At 39.0% G+C, this 19,896-nt stretch overlaps 1 protein-coding gene across 5 annotated transcripts; it reads left to right on the top strand.

Moving 5' to 3' along the window:
- Nucleotides 1-495: 495 nt before the first annotated feature.
- LOC104212828 (probable inactive receptor kinase At5g58300) lies at nucleotides 496-5,696 on the top strand. Of its 5 annotated transcripts, none has more exons than XM_070170935.1 (3): nucleotides 496-672; nucleotides 3,357-4,793; nucleotides 4,884-5,696. In XM_070170935.1, exons 2-3 carry the CDS (start codon nucleotides 3,479-3,481, stop codon nucleotides 5,507-5,509), a joined length of 1,941 nt encoding a protein of 646 aa, XP_070027036.1. In that variant the 5' UTR covers nucleotides 496-672; nucleotides 3,357-3,478; the 3' UTR covers nucleotides 5,510-5,696. The 5 variants fall into 5 exon arrangements, with proteins under 5 accessions (XP_070027036.1, XP_009760506.1, XP_009760496.1 ...); XM_009762204.2 differs by lacking the exon at nucleotides 496-672 and adding an exon at nucleotides 1,067-1,192; XM_009762194.2 differs by lacking the exon at nucleotides 496-672 and adding an exon at nucleotides 2,827-3,059.
- Nucleotides 5,697-19,896: the final 14,200 nt, after the last annotated feature.

The following is a 19,896-nucleotide window of genomic DNA, read 5'->3' as shown; positions in this document are numbered from 1 at the left end:
AAATTACCATATCATCCTTGCTATACATGTTATTTTAGGTTAATTAAACCTTATGATGTAAAAACAAAATACATATATTATCAATACGCAAAGCTTAAATTCTACAACAAAAAAATACAGTGATGGATATAGCTTATTAGTTAGGGGTTCAAGTGAATCCAGTATCCCTACATGAAACATAGATAAATACATGGGAAAAAAGGGCAGTATGGTGCATAATGTATTTCGTGTTAACGCCGGGTAGGGTGTGACGTTGACAGTTTACTCTAAGGCAAGTATTAAGACTGCTTCCACGGTTCGAACTTGTGACCTATATGTCACATGGAAACAACTTTACCGTTGCTCCAAAACTTCCCGTCCGATAAATATACTAAAAATTACAATAAAATTAACCAATATTATATTTTGAACACAAAGTGAGTGATAAGAACTTTAATGATGGAAAGATCAAATTTAAATTTGGACGGCCTCTGAATAAATGATTCATGTAAACATCGTTGGTCCTTAGTCGCTCTCCCATAAGCAGCACACTCACCAAAATCATCCATTTGATCTGTCTTCGTTTCCTCCTCCTCCTCCTCCTTCTTCTTCTTCTTCTTCTTCTTCTTCTTCTTCTTCTTTTTTCATATCTGTACTACTTTTCTCACCAGTCAACACTCAGTAACTTAAACTGTGAGTACAATTTTGTGGTGTCATTTTCTTCCTTTCCCATTTCTACAATTTTGTGGTGTCATTTTCTTCCTTTCCCATTTCTAGCATTTAGTAAGGTACCTATCATTTTCATTAGCTTTACTAAATAATCAGCTACATGTTGCTATTAAAATTTAAAGCCTTTAATGTGGGTGCCGACATAGTCTCTAAAAACGGTAATAACTCGAAAAGAAAAATTGCATTTTTTCTGTTTTAATGACCTGCTAAATCCGTATTACTAGTGTACTAATAATAACAATAAATGGGTGACCTTTTAACTTCCAAGAATTCCTTTTTTGGTTAGAAGAATACCGTTGGAATCATCATTTTCAAATTACCAAAATCCAACAGCTAAATTCTCTCACTGTTTATACCAACAGACGAGCTGTTGAAACTGACCATCCAAATCCTATTCTCTGCTTTTTCGCTGATGCTCTCCAGTGATAAAACAACTCCCCTTCTATTCTCGACTTTTCAACTTCAAGAATTAAGCTTGACTATCGTGAGTTCTCTTTTTTTTTTCCTTCCTCTATTTATTTGATAAAGGTAGTGTTCGAGCTAGTTTATACATATTAGACTATTTTATGGGTACGTGTTATCTTTTTTTTGTGTGTTTTTCGTTTAATCTCATGTGGGTCGTGAAAGAATGCTGTTTTGTATATCAAGTTGAAGTTTGGGAGTCAGAGGCGAAGTTTCTTCCAAAAATTATATTTTATATATAAGTAAAATATTAGATTTTAGAGGTATATAACATATATTAAACCCTCTTTATCGGGAAACTTTTTTTACTACTCTTAGGGAAATTCCTGACTTCGCAACTGATGAGAATGGGAGTATGAAACTCAGAGGCACGGGGAGAGGGGAAGCTACGGGTTCGGCTGAACTAGTAGTTTTAGTCTAAACGGTGTATTTGCCTTAAGAAATTCTTTAAATATATATAAATTACTAATTTAGAATCTACCAACTTAAAAGATGTAGAATCCCGAACCTATAAGTTTCAAATTCTGGCTCCCCAATACGCTTAAAACTCTGATGAAACAAATAATGCTATGCTTTTACATGTCATTACCAATACCAATATGGTTTCATGCTTTTGGCATCTCAAAATTTTGGTTTTGTTGATGGTCTTTTTGTTAGGAAATGCAAAATTACAGGCATGTTGCTTGACAAGGCCCCTTTGTTAATGCCACAAAAAGAGGGGTGCTTTGTTTGTGGGCAGATGTAGTATTCGAGTGACAGGTTCAATTGAACTCATAACTTTTGATATGGAGTATAAATTTATATATAAAAATTTCGCCAAAATCGCAAAATGGTAGATGTGAATTCATAACTTTAGAAATATAATAGATTCAATGATAAAAACCTAAAAAATTGAACCCATAAAATTTAAATCCTGGATCTGACTCCCTGTCATGGGTGTACATCAGTGCTACCTAATGCTTTTTAGCATAGAATTCCATTTCTTTCTTTGAATAAAGGAGGAACCATTCAACTTTTGCTTTTACTTTATTTTGAATCTTTTTTTGCTTTCTGGGGATCACTTTATATTTTAAAATGTGGGGATCACCTCTCTTTTTTTCCTTTTGTGACACTCTTTAGCATTACACTTCCTTAGTCTAGTATACTTTCTTTTTAAAAAAAATTGATAATTCTATCAACAAACATAATTTCCCATGCATAATCTACAAGATTTGTTGATGTACTTGCTCTGCTAGCTGGTTAACTGGGCCTGACAATACTCTATCATTGTTATATGCCAATTTTACTTTTCCACATTGAAAAGGTCATGAGCACCATTGAAGTCTTTTAGTTTTGCTAATTTCCTTAAATAATGAAGCTTCAACTTTTGACTTGATGCTACATTTGTTTTATATGTACAATATCAACTCCTTATTATCATGTAATATATTATCTTTATGTTCCTAAATCTTCTGATTCTTTTATAAGTGGACATCTTTTTTATGACTATTCCGAGTCCATTACTAAAGGCAATGCAATTATACACATAAAATACTGGATAAAGAGGTTTTTGGAATTTCCTTTAGAAAGTCTAATCAATTATGTGCAAGAGTAAATCTAGAGTGTAGTCTTTCTATAAGAAATTCTGAACAGTTTATAGGAATTTAAAGTTTTCTGGTCTTGCTTTACAATGAACAGCTTATAGGAATCTAAAAAAGTAATTGGCACCTAGCTTTTTAGTGGGCTAACAATAGAAAAAAGAATGACTTTATTGCCAAAAGGACTTTAGACCAAAGTATGCAATAAATCTTCTCTCCCCACCCCTTTCAAAATCTGTTTTAAGTGAGTAGTTCAATCAGTATTTGTCATGGTTGTAGCCTCCTTGATTGATCCATTTTCAATATGAAGAGGTACACTAACTGAAGTTTCCCTTTCATGCATATCATATCTAGGCAAGTGACTTTTGAGGATTCAATCAATTTCCACATAGCCAGTTCACTTGAGTGCCTTATATTTAGAACTAAAAGTCAGTATAATCTTGGTTTTGTTCTTTCTTTCATAGTAACCAATGAATTTCCTACTCTGGCATTCTCATTCTTTGTACTTGTTTAGCTGATACTGATTCTTGATTATATAGTTTTCTTGCACTGAATATGTTAATATTTCTTCAAGTTCTTGTAGCAAACTGATTAATCTTCCTTCCACAGTGGCTAAAGGGCTGCTTCCTCCAAGAGGATTGGAACCAGCTAATTCTGTTTCATGCTCCTCAAAGTCATTACACAGAGAAGCAAGAAGTGAAGGGTTGCGGCAACTTGAATCTTGCTTTAGCATGTTTGCCAGCCAGATCAGTAAAAACATAATGAAGCTCCAGTCTTTACTGGCTGCTGTTGCTTTTCTTATTCCCTTGCTATCAATTTTTCCTCATGTTGTAGCTGATCTTGATTCCGATAGACAGGCACTACTCGAGTTTGCAAACTCTGTTCCTCATATCAGAAAACTCAACTGGAATTTGGCGCTCCCTATTTGCTACTCTTGGGCCGGTGTCACTTGTAACAAAGATGGAACCAGAGTCATTGCAATCCATCTACCTGCTGTTGGACTTTTTGGTCCTATACCGGCCAACAGTATAGGCAAGCTAGACGCTCTTAAAGTCCTAAGTCTAAGAGCCAATTATCTTAATGGAAGTCTTCCTTCTGATCTCCTTTCGATCCCTTCCCTTCAATCTGTCTACCTTCAGCATAATAACTTCTCTGGTGATATTCCTGTTTCTTTATCTCCTCGACTTGGTGTACTAGATCTATCGTTCAACTCGTTTACTGGAAAAATTCCCACCACGATCAAGAGCTTGTCGCGATTATCTGTGTTGAACCTACAGTTCAATTCATTGACAGGAGAAATCCCCAGCCTTGACACCCTCAAGTTAAATCTCTTGAATTTGAGTTACAACATGCTAAATGGCTCAGTTCCGAACTCCCTCCAGAAGTTTCCACTTTCATCATTCGTGGGAAACTCTCGCTTATGTGGGACACCTCTAATTAGCTGTTCTTTGAATTCTCCATCACCTTCTCCAGCAGCAGATAGCTTATCTCCACCTGAAAGACCAAAGACTGTCACCTCTAAGAAACTAAGTACTGGAACCATCATTGCCATTGCAGTTGTGGCTTCTTCGCTGATTTTTCTTCTAGTTTTAGTTATCTCCTTCTGCTGTTTGAAAAAGAAAGTAAGTGACAACACTAGCACGATTAAAGAAAAGGTGGCACTGGCTAATGGGGGAAGGAGCGAGAAGACTGAGGATTTTGGAAGTGGGGTGCCAGATGCTGAGAAGAACAAGTTGGTATTCTTTGAAGGTTGCGCTTATAGCTTCAATCTGGAGGATCTTCTTAGGGCTTCTGCAGAGGTTCTTGGTAAAGGGAGTTACGGAACAGCTTACAAAGCTGTCTTGGATGAGGCGACGATTGTGGTGGTGAAACGGCTGAGGGAAGTAGGTGCTGCTAAAAAGGAGTTTGAACAACATATGGAGATTGTTGGAAGGGTTGGGAGGCACCCTAATATTGTCCCACTCCGTGCATATTATTATTCCAAGGATGAGAAACTTCTTGTTACTGAATACATGCCTGCTGGTAGCTTGTCAGCCGCCTTACATGGTACAATTTACTTAAAGCTTTGATTTTTTATTATCAGTAATGATTCAAACTTTTTGCTTTAATTTTACATAATCTTGATAACGAGTACAGGTAATAGAGGTATTGGAAGAACTCCACTAGACTGGGATACAAGATTGAAGATATCTCTAGGAGCAGCGAAAGGAATTGCCCACATCCACACTGAAGGTGGTGTCAAATTTACTCATGGGAACATTAAGTCCTCCAATGTACTTCTCACAAGAGACCAAGACGGATGCATTTCTGATTTTGGCTTAACACCTCTAATGAACTACATACCATTTAAGTATAGGTGTGCTGGTTACCGTGCTCCAGAAGTGATTGAAACGCGGAAAGGAACACAAAAATCCGATGTTTATAGCTTCGGAGTGTTGCTCCTTGAAATGCTGACAGCCAAATCCCCTATCCCATTATCAGGACATGATGAGGTAGTTGACTTGCCCAGGTGGGTACGGTCCGTTGTTAGAGAGGAATGGACTGCTGAAGTTTTCGACGTAGAGCTGTTGAAGTACCAGAATATTGAAGAAGAGATGGTGCAGATGCTTCAGATAGGACTTGCTTGTGTAGCAAAGGTGCCTGATATGAGACCTAGTATGGGACAAGTGGTTAGAATGATTGAAGAAATTCGACAACCACAAGGAGAGACAAGGCCTTCCTCTGAGGACAGCAGGTCGAAAGACTCTAATGCACACCCCTGATTTGAACCTAGTAATTTAATAAGTTAGTTTTTTTATTCTAGAGTAATTTAAAAATGCAATTTATCTCCATTGCCAGCTTTTGCATGTTCTTGGACATATAAGTGCTTTTTATGTTGATGCTATATCCTCTTCTGGCCTCCGTAGAAACTTATCAGCTCTATATATATGACTGGCTATTACTGTTCTATTCGTGTGGTTGGAATTTACTTTATCATACTTTATTTTCAATTACAATTTAATTTTATCGTTTTGTGTCAATTTAATCCACGTATCCTTAAAATCACTTACAAATTCAATTGTTATCCGATTTTGAGGGTAAATAGTTTGGTGCCCACCGTGAGGCTAAGGTTAATAGTGGTTATTTGATACAAATTTCTATCACACACTCTATTTTATACTTGTTCTTTGAAGTGTCTCTGATTTCAGGATAAAAATGTCGAACTCCCAATCAGCATCCCTACATGTTGACAATGATACCGTCACCATGCCAAAAACGACAATGTAGCACCCGGGAACGACATGCCCCTGGTTGACCTTGACAGAGTCCCGGCAGTAGATCCAACCGACATTATCTCGCATCTGGACATCAAAGCAAATTTGCCCACCGATCTTGAGGATAGCATCCGTAGGGATGTTCGATCGATCGCATAAAGCACACACGCCGCCGAAGATGGTGGAATCAACTTGCGGGTGATCTTTGAGATGTTACAGGCACAACAGGTGGCGATAACCCAACTCCGGAATCAGAACCACCCGCCAAGTAGGATTGAGCCCGAACCATCCCACGAAGTTGTTCACAGAGTTGAACCAGTTTCAGGAAGATCGAATGAGAAGGAGTCGGGGACCAACCCAGTAATCATGAAGATGCTTGAGGAACTGACAAAATAGATAGAGTCGGGAGAGAAGAAGATCGAGGCAAATGATAAGAAGATGGAAACCTGCAATTCTAGGGTCGATCAAATCCGAGGAACACCGCCGAAATTGAAAGGCCTGGACTCCAAGAAATTCGTACAGAAACCTTTTCCCCCTAGTGCGGCTCCCAAGCCGATCCCTAAGAAGTTCCGCATATCTGAAATTCCTAAGTACAATGGAACGACCGACCCAAACGAGCATGTTACCTCCTACACATGCGCCATCAAGGGAACGACTTAGAGGATGATGATGTTACACCCCATATTTTCGTACGTGAAAATACGCCATAAATAAATTAATGAGAGCTCAGAAGTGAGATGTTATGTCCCGCATTTTTTTTGTACGTTGATGTTTTGTCGTAAGTTAATCGACGTAAGCTCGGGAATGAGATTATTTTGGAATTATAAGTATTATGCTATTTCAAATAAGGAATAAGTAAATTCGTGAAGATGAGAGGGCAAGCAAATCGAAGAAAATGAGTTTCGTCGAAGTTTGTCAATTTGGGATAAAATACGGTCTGAGGTATAATACCTGGTATTTATAGACTAGTATCGTACAAGGTACCACATGACCATGATAGTAAGGTGTATAAAGTGTACTAAAAGTAAGTAGTAGTTTAAGTAAATTAAGATAATTCCTAATTTGTGGATAATTGGGTAATTATTGATTAATGGGGAATTAACAAATTAATTAAGCAACTAATTAGGGCACTATTGGATAAGAATTAACCACAAAAACGTGGCAGCCAACAACACCCCCAACATATGACTCTTATATAGTTATTCAAGGTGTCATTCTTAGAGAATTGGATGGACAACTAAGCCAAAATGTGGGGCCCACTCCTAAAGATTAAGAAAGCCTTTCAAATTCATTTTAGAATCTCTAAAATGAAGAAGGGAGCTTCAGCAACTTATTCAAATATTATCAACGTGACTTTGCTGCCAAAGGACATATGAGACTATATGATGTTATAGCAACGGGGTTTTGTGATTCTAAGGGAGTACGGTACAATCTTTCTCAAAGAATATCATACGGATTCTTTCCTACTTTGATCCGTCGTTATGTGATTTGTCGCAATTTACGTATGTTAGAGGATTGTTAAGAGAATCGACTCAGGTATGTTAAGGATATCCCTTCTTTCTTTTTGACATGATCTATACGACACGAACGAAACGAGAAAATACAAATATTCCATAAATGACTCTATTCATAGAAATACTAGAGATGTCGATGTTCTTAATTCCCTATATGTCATATTATTCTATCATCTGTTCATGGGTATCAAAAATACGTAAGTTGGTAAAATTTATTTCATGATATTAGTCAGAGGCATAATGGTCTTATGACGTACTGAGAGATTTTATTAACATATTTTCACATGCATTTACATATGCACATTGACCCATGACCAGATGACATTATATATGCATATATATATATATGGGATATAGGAAAGGTTATGGCGTTATATACGCACCACCATCTGATCAGCTGGTATACATTGATGATTTGCCCACAGTGGCTGAAATGATATGATGGGATGCCCTCAGAGGCTTGATGATGTTATGAACGCATACACCCATGCATGGTATGATATTTATACACATATGCATGACATTATAAAAATGAAATGATTCATAGAGCTATGCAAAAGTGCATGTCGAGTCTTTTACTCCATGTTTCTCTCATGTCTATTATTTACTGATTTTCATTTCTTACATACTCGGTACATTATTTGTACTGACATCCCTTTTGCCTGGGGACGCTGCGTTTCATGCCTGCAGGTCCCGATAGATAGATCGAGAGCCCTCCAAGTAGGCTATCAGCTCAACAGAAGATGTTGGTGCGCTCAATTTGCTTCGGAGTTGCTTGTTTGGTTAGTATGATTTAGATGTATATTGTTTGGTATGGTGGGACTCTGTTCCGAACTTTATAAAAATTATGTATTCTTAGAGGCTTGTAGACAGAAGTCATGTACGTAAAATATTGTATGGCCTTGTCGGCCTATGTTTAGTGTACGAGTGATTATTTTGGTCTCATAGGCCCGTATGTCTTATGTATAAGTTGGTATCACATGTCTTATTCTACTTATGTCACAACATCCTTCCGCCTCAGTTATCTATGATAGTATGACATGAAAAGATACGTTATGTTGGTACTCGGTTGAGTAAGGTACCGGGTGCCCGTCGCGGCCCATCGGTTTGGGTCATGACAAAAGTGGTATCAGAGCAGTTCTGTCCTAGGGAGTCTACAAGTCGTGTCTAGTAGAGTCTTGTTTATGGGTGTGTCGTGCACCACACTTATAAGCAGGAGGCTACATGACATTTAGAACTGTCACTCTTTCTTCCTACTCTAGATCGTGTGGTAGAGCTCAGTTGTAAGAACTCAATTTCCTAAACTCGATCTTATTCATAATACGACGATGCCTACATCTAGAAAGATGGTTGGTAAGAGATATAGATGTGGAAGAGTTGAATTAGATGAACTCAATTTTTGCATCATGCTTATGATGGATAAATATAAGGTATTCAGCAAATCGTGTGTATACTAAGATGTGTAAGCTTCTTGATAAGGATCCCTAAGGAAAGAATGCCTATCACTCTTACGGTAAAAAGGAATAAGGAGGGAGACACAAGTTTCAACATGTAAAAGAAGCAAGGTAAAGAAGGGTACGAGGCACCCAGTTAATGAAGATTATCAGTATTACAGTTTTGACAAAAAAATATAAGCATTGTGAGTTACTTTCAACAGCAACAGAGGTATGTATAATTGGCCCCACGCATCTATTGGGGGCTAACAGGTGTAGATTAAGAAAAGGATGGGATATCAGGATCCGGCTGGGTTAGAGTGACCCAAAATGATGAATTGATTGTTTGCGTTAGTTGACATTTTTGAAGGATATTGCAAATGTGCTAATAGATCTCCTTGTAAGACACCCGGATGGCGTACTCTAAAATAGTATAGCTAAATATGAGGACTATGAAGATAGAACCTGGAAGCCTTGAAAGGATAAATATTACCTTAGTGTGGCTCGCGTTCCTAGTAGAGCGAGAATGTTAAGCAACCCGAATAGCCACTGGAGGGAGCAAAGGGGAGCTCAAAGCAAAAGAATGTCTTGTTCAAATTTTCAGAATAAAGTGATAGGCATAAATGTTAGCGGGAAATAAGAAAAGAGTTAATAAAGTATTATGAGTAAGATATGATACATGGATGACACCGGTAGATCAAAAGATGCAAGTATTACAGAATCTTTAGTCAAGTGAAGGAAGAGACGAGAGGTGACAGACCTTAGGACAACACAAGAGTATAGGCCATAAAGTCATTTCAAGGAATAAGTTCGTGACTCTAACGTGATTACCAGAAGGAAAAGTTAGACCACAAAAATAATAGAAATTAGTATGGGCTGGTGAACAAGATAAACTAAACATGAATTGGGGACTGAGTGATTTGATAACGGTCAGCATCATGAGAATTTCAGATTTGCGTTCTGGCGATAATAGAATGGACAACAGAAGAAGATTCATGAGAAATTTAGAGAATGATCATTCAGGAAGACGCTTCCCTAAAGCAAGCAATGTGAGCAAAGTTAAGATTAAGCGACTAACGTGCCAGTTACATTAAGTGTGGCATTGCGAGTAAGGAATTTTGTTATCATTAGTGCAGAAGGATTACCGCAAGGCGGGTAAGAGTCATCGATGATGTGAAAAGATGCCAATGAGGTAAAACATCTATACGTAAATCATCGAAGCGCTAAATCTTAGCACTCTCCTAAAGGGGGAATATGGAGGTATGTGGCATTAAGTCAGAATTAAATGGTTCAGTAACTATGGAATGGTCAAGGAAGAATGCGATAAAAATGAGAAAGGAATAAGATTGCACTTACTCAAATCCTACTGATATGCTACGATTCCGGAACATTATGCAAACATGATGTCAAGGAAAAGAAGTAAGGGTTCCTGCCCGAGATGTTATTGATAAGGAGCTAGCATGAGACATAAGATAAGACAAAGGAAACAACCCAAGAAAAATCTCGTGGAATATTGATATGAGAATGGGCCAGCGAGTAGTTGGTAGTTGATTTAGGAAGAGCCTAGTTATGGCTAGACAAGAGGATATAGACAAATCAGCAGATCATGCAAGACAAACATAGTAAAACCCAATATACAGCCTCACAGTTATGACAATACTTGAGATATATTCAGATGGGAGTTGGGATAGTTAAAGGTACCGTATGAGTATTACGAAAATAAAAGAGAGTCCCACTGGAAAGACAGCCAAAACTTCAGTTTAGAAGCAACCATACAAGCACATGAGTGTGGAGGTAAGTAACGAAGGATAATTATAGGTAAGTACGAACATCAAAAATTCTATCGGGTAAGAAATATAACAAGCTGGTAACCTTACAAGAGCCAGAAGGTCCTCTCTAAGTACTACGATGAAAGACTAGCTGAGGAAATAGAGAAGAAGGCTTCAACCAAAGTACAGTGACCTAAAGAGGAAATTGTTTTGTAACAACAGTCCCACTACAAAATTGTATGCACGCCAAAAGAAAGTGGCATCTACCGTGGCTAATGAATTGGAAGTAACGTCAAAAGTAATATTCGAGATCATGTGAGTTGCACGAAACGTCCGGTGCGTGGGTAACTAAGATAATCCAAGTATTCATGCAACAAGTGGCAGAACGACCAGGAAAAGCAATTGCTTGCAATTAAAGAAAGCTAAGAAGGAACGAAAGGAACTATTTGATTGGTGACGTTATGAACGCACTTAAGAGTTTGGAGTTTTATACCTGCAGTATATACAACCGTTGAAGATTCTGGTATACGTTAAAAGAAAGAATTGAGCCCAGGTCATAGACGAAGGATCAAATTATTAAAGGATTGTATCATGAATATCCCTCAGCGCCTATGAAAGGCTAAAGTAATAACTAATACCAGGAGCCGCAGATCGGAAGATAGCTTAAGCCTACATAATGGATGATCAGAAAAAATAGGAAACTAAAGAGTTACATCGACTAAGTAAAACAAAAGTGGACCAAGAGAATTATAGACCTTAAGATCACTCTTAAATAGAGAGGTATACGAGAGATAATACAGTAGCTATATTTTATAATGACTCTACGATGAAGCCGACTAAAGAGTACCAGCCTCATAAGAAGTCAGTATGAAGCTCTCACCGGATTATGTATACACTAGAGGTGCAAGTATTATAATAAAACTTCAAGTTATGGATGTGAATCAATGTGGGAGGAAGGTCATGAAAGGGATACAAGATGTGATGCAAGATTTTAAGGTAAGTAAGGTAAAGTTGAACAACGTACGCAATACTTAAGTGAAGAAGGTTGTGAATAGTCCATACTTCGGATAGAAGGCTAGAAGCGCGGGGATTCAATATCTAGGAATGATAGCGGCGGCGTCAGTGGCATATCTCATAGCCGTATTGAGGAGGCTAATTAAGATAGTAAAGAAGAGTTAGAGACGATGTGATGTCTAGCTTGATGTTCCAGAATGACATAAGGAAATCTATGGTGCAAGCAAGTTGAAGGAAGGTTGTGAACAAGTATGAATAGATATTTGTAGGCCGCAAGCTAAAGTATGGTAGAGTGAACAATGTTTTAGGAAGACAGGAGTAAGGGTAAGAAAAGGTAAGTGAAAAGATGACAAGAATTGATAAGTTCTTGGGATTAAGCTCATGAAAATAAGAGAGCTGATGGATCCTCTAAGTTATAGAAGGCTCAGTAAAGCCAGAATGAACTCAAAAGAGTCTAAGACTAGTAGAGCTTACAAGGGATGGAATGCTATCCTGGTATTGGAATAAAGGCATAATTATGACAGATAAAGGATGACGTTTGGGCCTTCGATTGAGTAATGACTTGAAGAGGATTTCATGAATTGTAAGGGACTAAAATACCCACACAAGGTGAATCACATTGAGATACTATAAAATACGATGATGGAAATCACTTCAAATATTTCTCGATGCAATGTAAGCCCTAGTGGAAAGGTATTACGTAAGAAGTTTCAAGTTATCAGTGATATATTGTAGATCAATATTGAGGCAAATCATAATGGATGGACAAAAGTCACAAAGTGTGAGCTAAGATTAGGTCGTCATTCTTAAGATGAACAGTAATGAGCATTGGAGGACTTAGATTTATACATATGGGATAAGAAACAAGAGTAAGCTAGAATTTGGTAGCAGACCTCAGCAACGATAAATCGAAGTAAAAGTTATGGCATAGTATGACCTACCTAGATGCAGTAAAATCATGCGGATGAATAACTAGGTCTATGAAACAAGATATAGCAATAGTCGTAAGTTCGACAAAGTACCGAGCAAGAACTTCAGTATATCTATAGATACCCAGAAGAACATCTTGTCAAGTTATGCATATGTTCTCAGAAGTGAGATATTATGTCCCGCATTTTTTTGTACGTTGATGTTTCGTCGTAAGTTAATCGACGTAAGCTCGGAAATGAGATTATTTTGGAATTATAAGTATTATGCTATTTCAAACAAGGAATGAGTAAATTCGTGAAGATGAGAGTGCAAGCAAATTGAAGAAAACGAGTTTCGTTAAAGTTTGTCAATTTGGGATAAAATACGGTCCGAGCTATAATACCCGATATTTATGGACTAGTACCATACAAGGTACCACATAGCCATGATAGTAAGATGTATAAAGTGTACTAAAAGTGAGTACTATTTTAAGTAAATTGAGATAATTCCTAATTATATAGATAATTGGGTAATTATTGATTAATAGGGAATTAGCAAATTAATTAAGCAATTAATTGGGGCACTATTGGATAAGAATTAACCAAAAAAATGTGGCAGCCCACAACACCCCCAACATATGACTCTTATATAATTATTCAAGGTGTCATTCTTAGAGAATTGGATGGACAACTAAGCCAAAATGTGGGGCCACTCCTAAAGATTAAGAAAGCCTTTCAAATTCATTTTAGAATCTCTAAAATGAAGAAGGGGGCTTCAGCAACTTATTCAAATATTATCAACGCGACTTTGCTGCCAAAGGTCGTACGAGACTACATGATGTTATAGCAACGGGGTTTTGCGATTCTAAAGGAGTACGTTGCAATCTTTCTCAAAGAATATCATACGGATTCTTTCCTACTTTGATCCGTCGTTATGTGATTTGTTGCAATTGACGTATGTTAGAGGATTCTCAAGAGAATCGACTCAGGTATGTTAAGGCTATCCCTTCTTTCTTTTTGACATGATCTATATGACACGAACAAAACGAGAAAATACACAAATTTCATAAATGACTCTATTCATAGAAATATTAGAGATGTCGATGTTCTTAATTCCCTTAGTGTCATATTATTCTATCATCTGTTCATGAGTTTCAAAAATACATAAGTTGGTAAAATTTATTTCATGATATTAGTTAGAGTCATAATGGTCTTATGACGTACTGAGAGATTTTATTAACATATTTTCACATGCATTTCATGCATTTACATATGCACATTGACCCATGACCAGATGGCGTTATATACACACACATACACACATACACACACACATATATATATATATATATATATATATATATATATATATATATATATATATATGTATGTGTGTGTGTGTGTGTATATATATATATACATGTATATAGGATATAGAAAAGGTTATGGCATTATATACGCTCCACCACCTGATCAGCTGGTATACGTTGATGATTTGCCAACAGTGGCTGAAATGATATGATGGGATGCCCTCAGAGGCTTGATGATGTTATGAACGCATACACCCATGCATGGTATGACATTTATACACATATGCATGATATTACAAAAATGAAATAATTCATAGAGTTATGCAAAAGTGCATGTCGAGTCTTTTACTCCATGTTTCTCTTATGCCTATTATTTACTGATTTTCATTCCTTACATACTCGGTACATTATTTGTATTGACGTCCTTTTTGCCTGGGGACGTTGTGTTTCATGCCCGAAGGTCCCGATAGACAGTTCGAGTGCCCTCCAAGTAGGCTATCATCTCAACAAAAGATGTTGGTGCGCTCCATTTGCTTCGGAGTTGCTTGTTTGATTAGTATGATTTAGATGTATATTGTTTGGTATGGCGGGACTCTGTCCCGACCTTTATAAAAATTATGTATTCTTAGAGGCTTGTAGACAGATGTCATGTAAGTAAAGTATTGTATGGCCTTGTCGGCATATGTTTAGTGTACGAGTGGTTATTTTGGCCTCATAGGCCCGTATATCTTATGTATAAGTTGGTATCACATATTGTATTCTACTTATCTCACAGCAGCCTTCCGCCTCAGTTATCTATGATAGTATGACATGAAAAGATACGTTATGTTGGTACTCGGTTGAGTAAGGTATCGGGTGCCCGTCGCAGCCCATCGGTTTGGGACATTTCAGACGAGATCGAATCTGTCTTGCTAAAGAAATTCGGGGAGACCCTGTCAAAGGGAGCTATAATATGGTATCACAATTTCCACCTAATTCTATTGACTTATTTGCTATGCTTGCAAACTCTTTCGTGAAGGCACACGCCGGGACTATCAAGGTCGAGACCAGGAAGTTGAACCTTTTCAAAGTAAAGCAGAAGATAATGAAATGCTCAGAGAGTTCGTGTCCCGATTTCAAATGGAATGGATGGACCTGCTACCGGTCACTGATGATTGGGTCATTCAAGCTTTCACCCAAGGACTCAATGTTCGAAGCTTGGTGGCTTTACAGAAGTTGAAGTAGAATTTGATAAAGTATCCAGCTGTTACTTGGGCCGATGTGCTTAACCTATATCAATAAAAAAATCAGAGTCAAAGATGATCAACTTTTATTAACATTATCATCAGAGGGGTTGATGTCCCTCAAGGGCCGATGATGAAGCGCATAAAAGTGTCCATCACGAGGGAAAAACGAACTCGAGATTATATACCAGAAGGGACCTTGTTCTTTAATGACGAGGACGTAGAAAGGATCGTGCAACCTCACAAAGATGCACTAGTAATATTTGTACTCATAAATAAATCTCGAGTTAAGCGTGTGTTAATTGATCCAGGTAGCTCGGCCAACATCATCCGGTCGAGAGTCGTAGAACAGCCCGGATTCAACATGGCATGTGAGACCACAAAGGGGGAGATAACATTACCAGTCAATACTGTCGGGACCATCCAGGAGGCCAAGTTTTATGTGATCCAAGGAGACATGAGATACAATGCCCTGTTCGGGAGGTCAAGGACCCACAACATGAGGGTAATGCCCTCGGCTCTTCACCAAGTGTTAAAATTCCCAACGTCGGGAGGGATTAAGACAATCTACAGAGAACAACCGGGCGTAAAAGAGATGTTTGCAGTCGAAGTGATTCTGATATCAACACTCGCAATGTCAAAGGAACCAAGTTTGGGTGCAAAGCAAGAGGCCAAATAGCAATCACTGATACCGGTCACGACCCAACCAGATAAAAGGGAACTGACGAAGATAATGATTACGGGGTCCTTCGATCTTTTACAGTCCCTGATGTCTCCGACACTACTAAATCAACGGTCGAAGAGCTAGAACATGTTATATTAATCGAGCATTTACCCGATTGGAAGATATACTTGGGCATGGGGTTAACTCCCGAGCTCAGGAAAAAACTCATTCAATTTCTTATAGCTAACATAGATTGTTTCGCTTGGTCCCATCTTGATATGAAAAGGATCCCACCGAAGATAACCACTCACAAGCTAAGCCTGGACCCAAAATTCCATCCTGTAAAGTAGAAGAGGAGGCCCCAGTCCGAGGTCAAACATGCTTTCATCAAGGACGAGGTATCTAAACTTCTTAAATAGGGTCCATTCGGGAGGTTAAATACATGAATTGGTTAGCAAACATAGTGGTAGTCCTTAAAAAGGGGAACAAACTAAGAATGTGTGTAGATTATAAGGATTTGAACAAAGCATGCCCTAAGGACTCCTTCCCTCTGCCCAACATCGATCGCATGATCGATGCTACGGCCGACCATGAGATCCTCAGTTTTCTCGAAGCCTATTCCGGGTACAACCTAATACGGATGGACCTGGATGATCAGGAAAAAGCCTTTTCATCACTAAGTACGACACGCACTGTTATAACATGATGCCATTCGGATTAAAAAATGTTGGTGCCACTTATCAACACCTAGTAAACCGGATGTTTGAGGAACAAATAGGAAAATTGATGGAGGTTTACATTGACGATATGTTGGTTAAGTCCCTGTGAGAAGAGGACCATTTAAAATATTTGCAGGAAACCTTCAGCATTTTGAAGAAGTACAATATGAAGCTGAACCCGGAGAAATGTACATTCGGAGTCGGATCAGGTAAATTCCTCAGGTTCATGGTATCAACTGAGGAATCGAGATCAACCCCGACAAAATCAAAGCCATCGAAGATATCACGGTTGTGGACAACGTGAAGGCCGTGCAAAGATTAACCGGACGAATAGCCACCCTGGGGAAATTTATCTCGAGATCCTTAGATTAGAGTCACCGATTCTTCTTGCTACTAAAGAAGAAGAACAACTTTTTGTGGACCCTGGAGTGTCAACGGGCCTCAGAGGAACTTAAGCGGTATCTATCGAGCCCACCGCTGCTTCATACACTAAAGATAGACGAACAACTATACCTGTACTTGGCGGTATCATAGATAGCGGTAAGTGGAGTCCTGGTCCTGGAAGAACAAGGTACGCAATTTCCAATTTACTATGTTAGCAGGACATAGAAAAATTGGCGCTCGCTTTGCTAAGCGCCTCTAGGAAACTAAAACTATATTTTCAGTGTCATCCCATATGTGTTGTGACAACTTACCCGTTGTGAAATATTATGCATAAACCTGAACTCTCGGGATGATTGGCCAAATGGGTCATGGAAATCAGTGGGTACGATATTGAATATCGACCTCGGACAGCCATCAAATCTCAAATCTTGGCAGATTTCGTGGCCGACTTTACACCGTCCCTAATACCCGAGGTCGAACAAGAGTTGTTGGTAAACTCGGGGATGTCCTTGGGAATCTAGACCTTCTTTACAGGTGGCGTCTTGAACGTAAAAGAGTCCGGACTTGGCATCGTGTTGAAGCCATCAACATGCAATATAGTTAGAAAATTTATTAGGACTGTAAAATTGACTAATAACGAGGACGAATATGAGGCATGATTGCAGGTCTCGAACTAGCCAAAAGCTTGGAGGCGGAGGTGATCGAAGCTAAGTGCGACTCCCTCCTCGTGGTAAACCAAGTTAATGGAACATTCGAGGTAAAAGAAGAACGAATGCAAAGGTACTTCGATAAGTTGCAGGTAGCATTACATAGGTTCAAGGAGTGGACCTTACAACACGTGCCTCGGGATCAAAACAGTGAGGCTGATGCCCTTGCTAACTTAGGGTCATCGGTCAAAGATGATGAGCTCAACTCGGGGCAGTCGTACAACTCATGAGATCGGTGGTGGAAGAAGGTCATGCCGAGATAAACTGTACAAGCCTGACTTGGGATTGGAGAAACAAATATGTAGAATATCTGAAGATTGGAAAACTGCCCTAGGATCCAAAGGAATCGAGGGCCCTATGTACAAAGGCAGCCCAATTTAGCTTGTCCGAAAATGGAACCATGTTCAGAAGAACGTTCGATGGCCCACTGGCTATATGTCTTGGACCAGGAGATGCCGAGTACGTTCTAAGGAAAATTCACGAGGGCACCATTAGAAATAATTCAGTCACAGAATCATTGGTTCGAAAGGTGATCAGAGCCGGCTATTATTGGATCGACATGGAAAAGGACGCAAATGAGTTCATACGAAAATGTGGTGGATGCCAAAAGCATGCTCCGATGATTCACCAACTCGATGAGCTGCTACATTCGATTTGGTTGTCATGTCCGTTCATGACGTGGGGAATGGATATCATAGGTCCCCTTCCATTGGCACCCAGTAAGGCTCAATTTATTTTGTTTGTGACTGACTATTTTTCTAAGGAGGTGGAAGCCCAGACATACGAGAAGGTCTGGGAGAAGGAAGTCATCGATTTCATCTAGGACCACATCATATGCCGGTTCGGAATACTAGCCGAGATTGTGTGCGACAACGGAAAATAATTCATCGATAGCAAAGTAACCAAATTTCTTGAAGACCACAAGATCAAAAGGATCGTATCAACACCCTCCAACCCTAGTGGGAATGGACAAGAAGAATCGACCAACAAAACCATACTCCAGAACCTTAAAAAGAGGTTAACCGACGCTAAAGGAAAATAGAAGGAAATCCTACCCGAAGTCCTGTGGGCATACCTTATGACCTCGAAGTTCAGTACCAGGGCCATTCCGTTCTCATTGGTTTACAGCGCAGAAGCTCTAATACCAGTCGAAGCTGGAGAACCAAATATCAGATTCCGATATGCAATAAAGGAATCAAATGACTAGGACACGAGTATGAGCCTAGAGCTATTAGATGAAATGCGCGAAGCTGCCCTTGATTGGTTGGCTGCCCAAAAGCAACAGATCGAGAGATATTACAACATAAGGGCCAACCTTTGATACTTTAACGTCGGGGACTTAGTACTAATGAAGGTCACACTAAACACCCAAAACCCGAACGAGGGGAAATTGGGGCCGAACCGGGAAGGGCCATATCATATCATCGAAATCACTGGAAAGGGGTCCTACAAACTCGGAACAATGAGCGTCAAACAACTACCGAGCAATTGGAATATAACTCACCTGAAATGATATTACTACTAAGGTACGACCCCATTCGTTTTCTTTTACTTATATTTTGGACTAATGCTTGCAGGTAATAGACAAGGAGTGGTACAAAATTTTTAGGCCTGAAAGAACGCGTTGCGCTCTTTTCCCTTGAACCAGTTTTATCCTAAATGGGTTTTTCGACAAGGTTTTTAATGAGGTAACAGTGGATCGTGCTAACTTAGAATCGGAGACCGGTCATGAATCAGTGTCGAAGATCACATTATAGTATCCGAGGCTTCTCTATGATCAACCTTGAATACTGGGGGTACCTTTGGATATCGACTTTAGCAAGTGAAGAAACTTCGTAACCGAAGGGTTTCGATCGATAGGATTTATTGTAAGGGCCAAACAATCAAATAAACCATGCCCACAAAGATTTCTCGATCCCTTACACAAATCTTGTACACATGTGTAATTATGACGCACAAGAATAAAAAGAAATCTCTTCCTTGCGGATAAGTATGGTGTCTTTTTAAATTTTTCTTGCATTTCTTAAGGAATTTCCTACTTTCAATCTCCTAAAGGTATTGAGCCCAAGGGCCACCTTAGTCCGAGTTAAAACGATCGCTCCCACCCGGGGACTGTAGTCCGAAACCAAACTCGGACGATCTGAGCTATCAAAACTCGGGGGCATAAGTCCTATTAGGCAATGCCCCAATTTTAAAGGCTAAGGACACTCCCACTCGGGGACTGCAATCTTAGGCAAGCCCGGATAACAC

This window comes from Nicotiana sylvestris, chromosome 3 (assembly GCF_000393655.2).
Source record: "Nicotiana sylvestris chromosome 3, ASM39365v2, whole genome shotgun sequence".
Lineage (NCBI taxonomy): Eukaryota > Viridiplantae > Streptophyta > Magnoliopsida > Solanales > Solanaceae > Nicotiana > Nicotiana sylvestris.
The sequence above is the reverse complement of the archived record's forward strand: the minus strand, read 5'-3'. Positions and strand labels throughout refer to the sequence as shown.

Excerpts from the sequence above, each read along its gene's own strand:
- LOC104212828 (XM_009762188.2), top strand. The coding sequence starts at position 3,085 with ATGCATATCATATCTAGGCAAGTGACTTTTGAGGATTCAATCAATTTC. Across the intron at positions 3,176-3,356 it reads CCTTATATTTAGAACTAAAA|TGGCTAAAGGGCTGCTTCCT; the intron begins GTCAGTATAATC and ends TTCCTTCCACAG. Across the intron at positions 4,794-4,883 it reads CTTGTCAGCCGCCTTACATG|GTAATAGAGGTATTGGAAGA; the intron begins GTACAATTTACT and ends TAACGAGTACAG.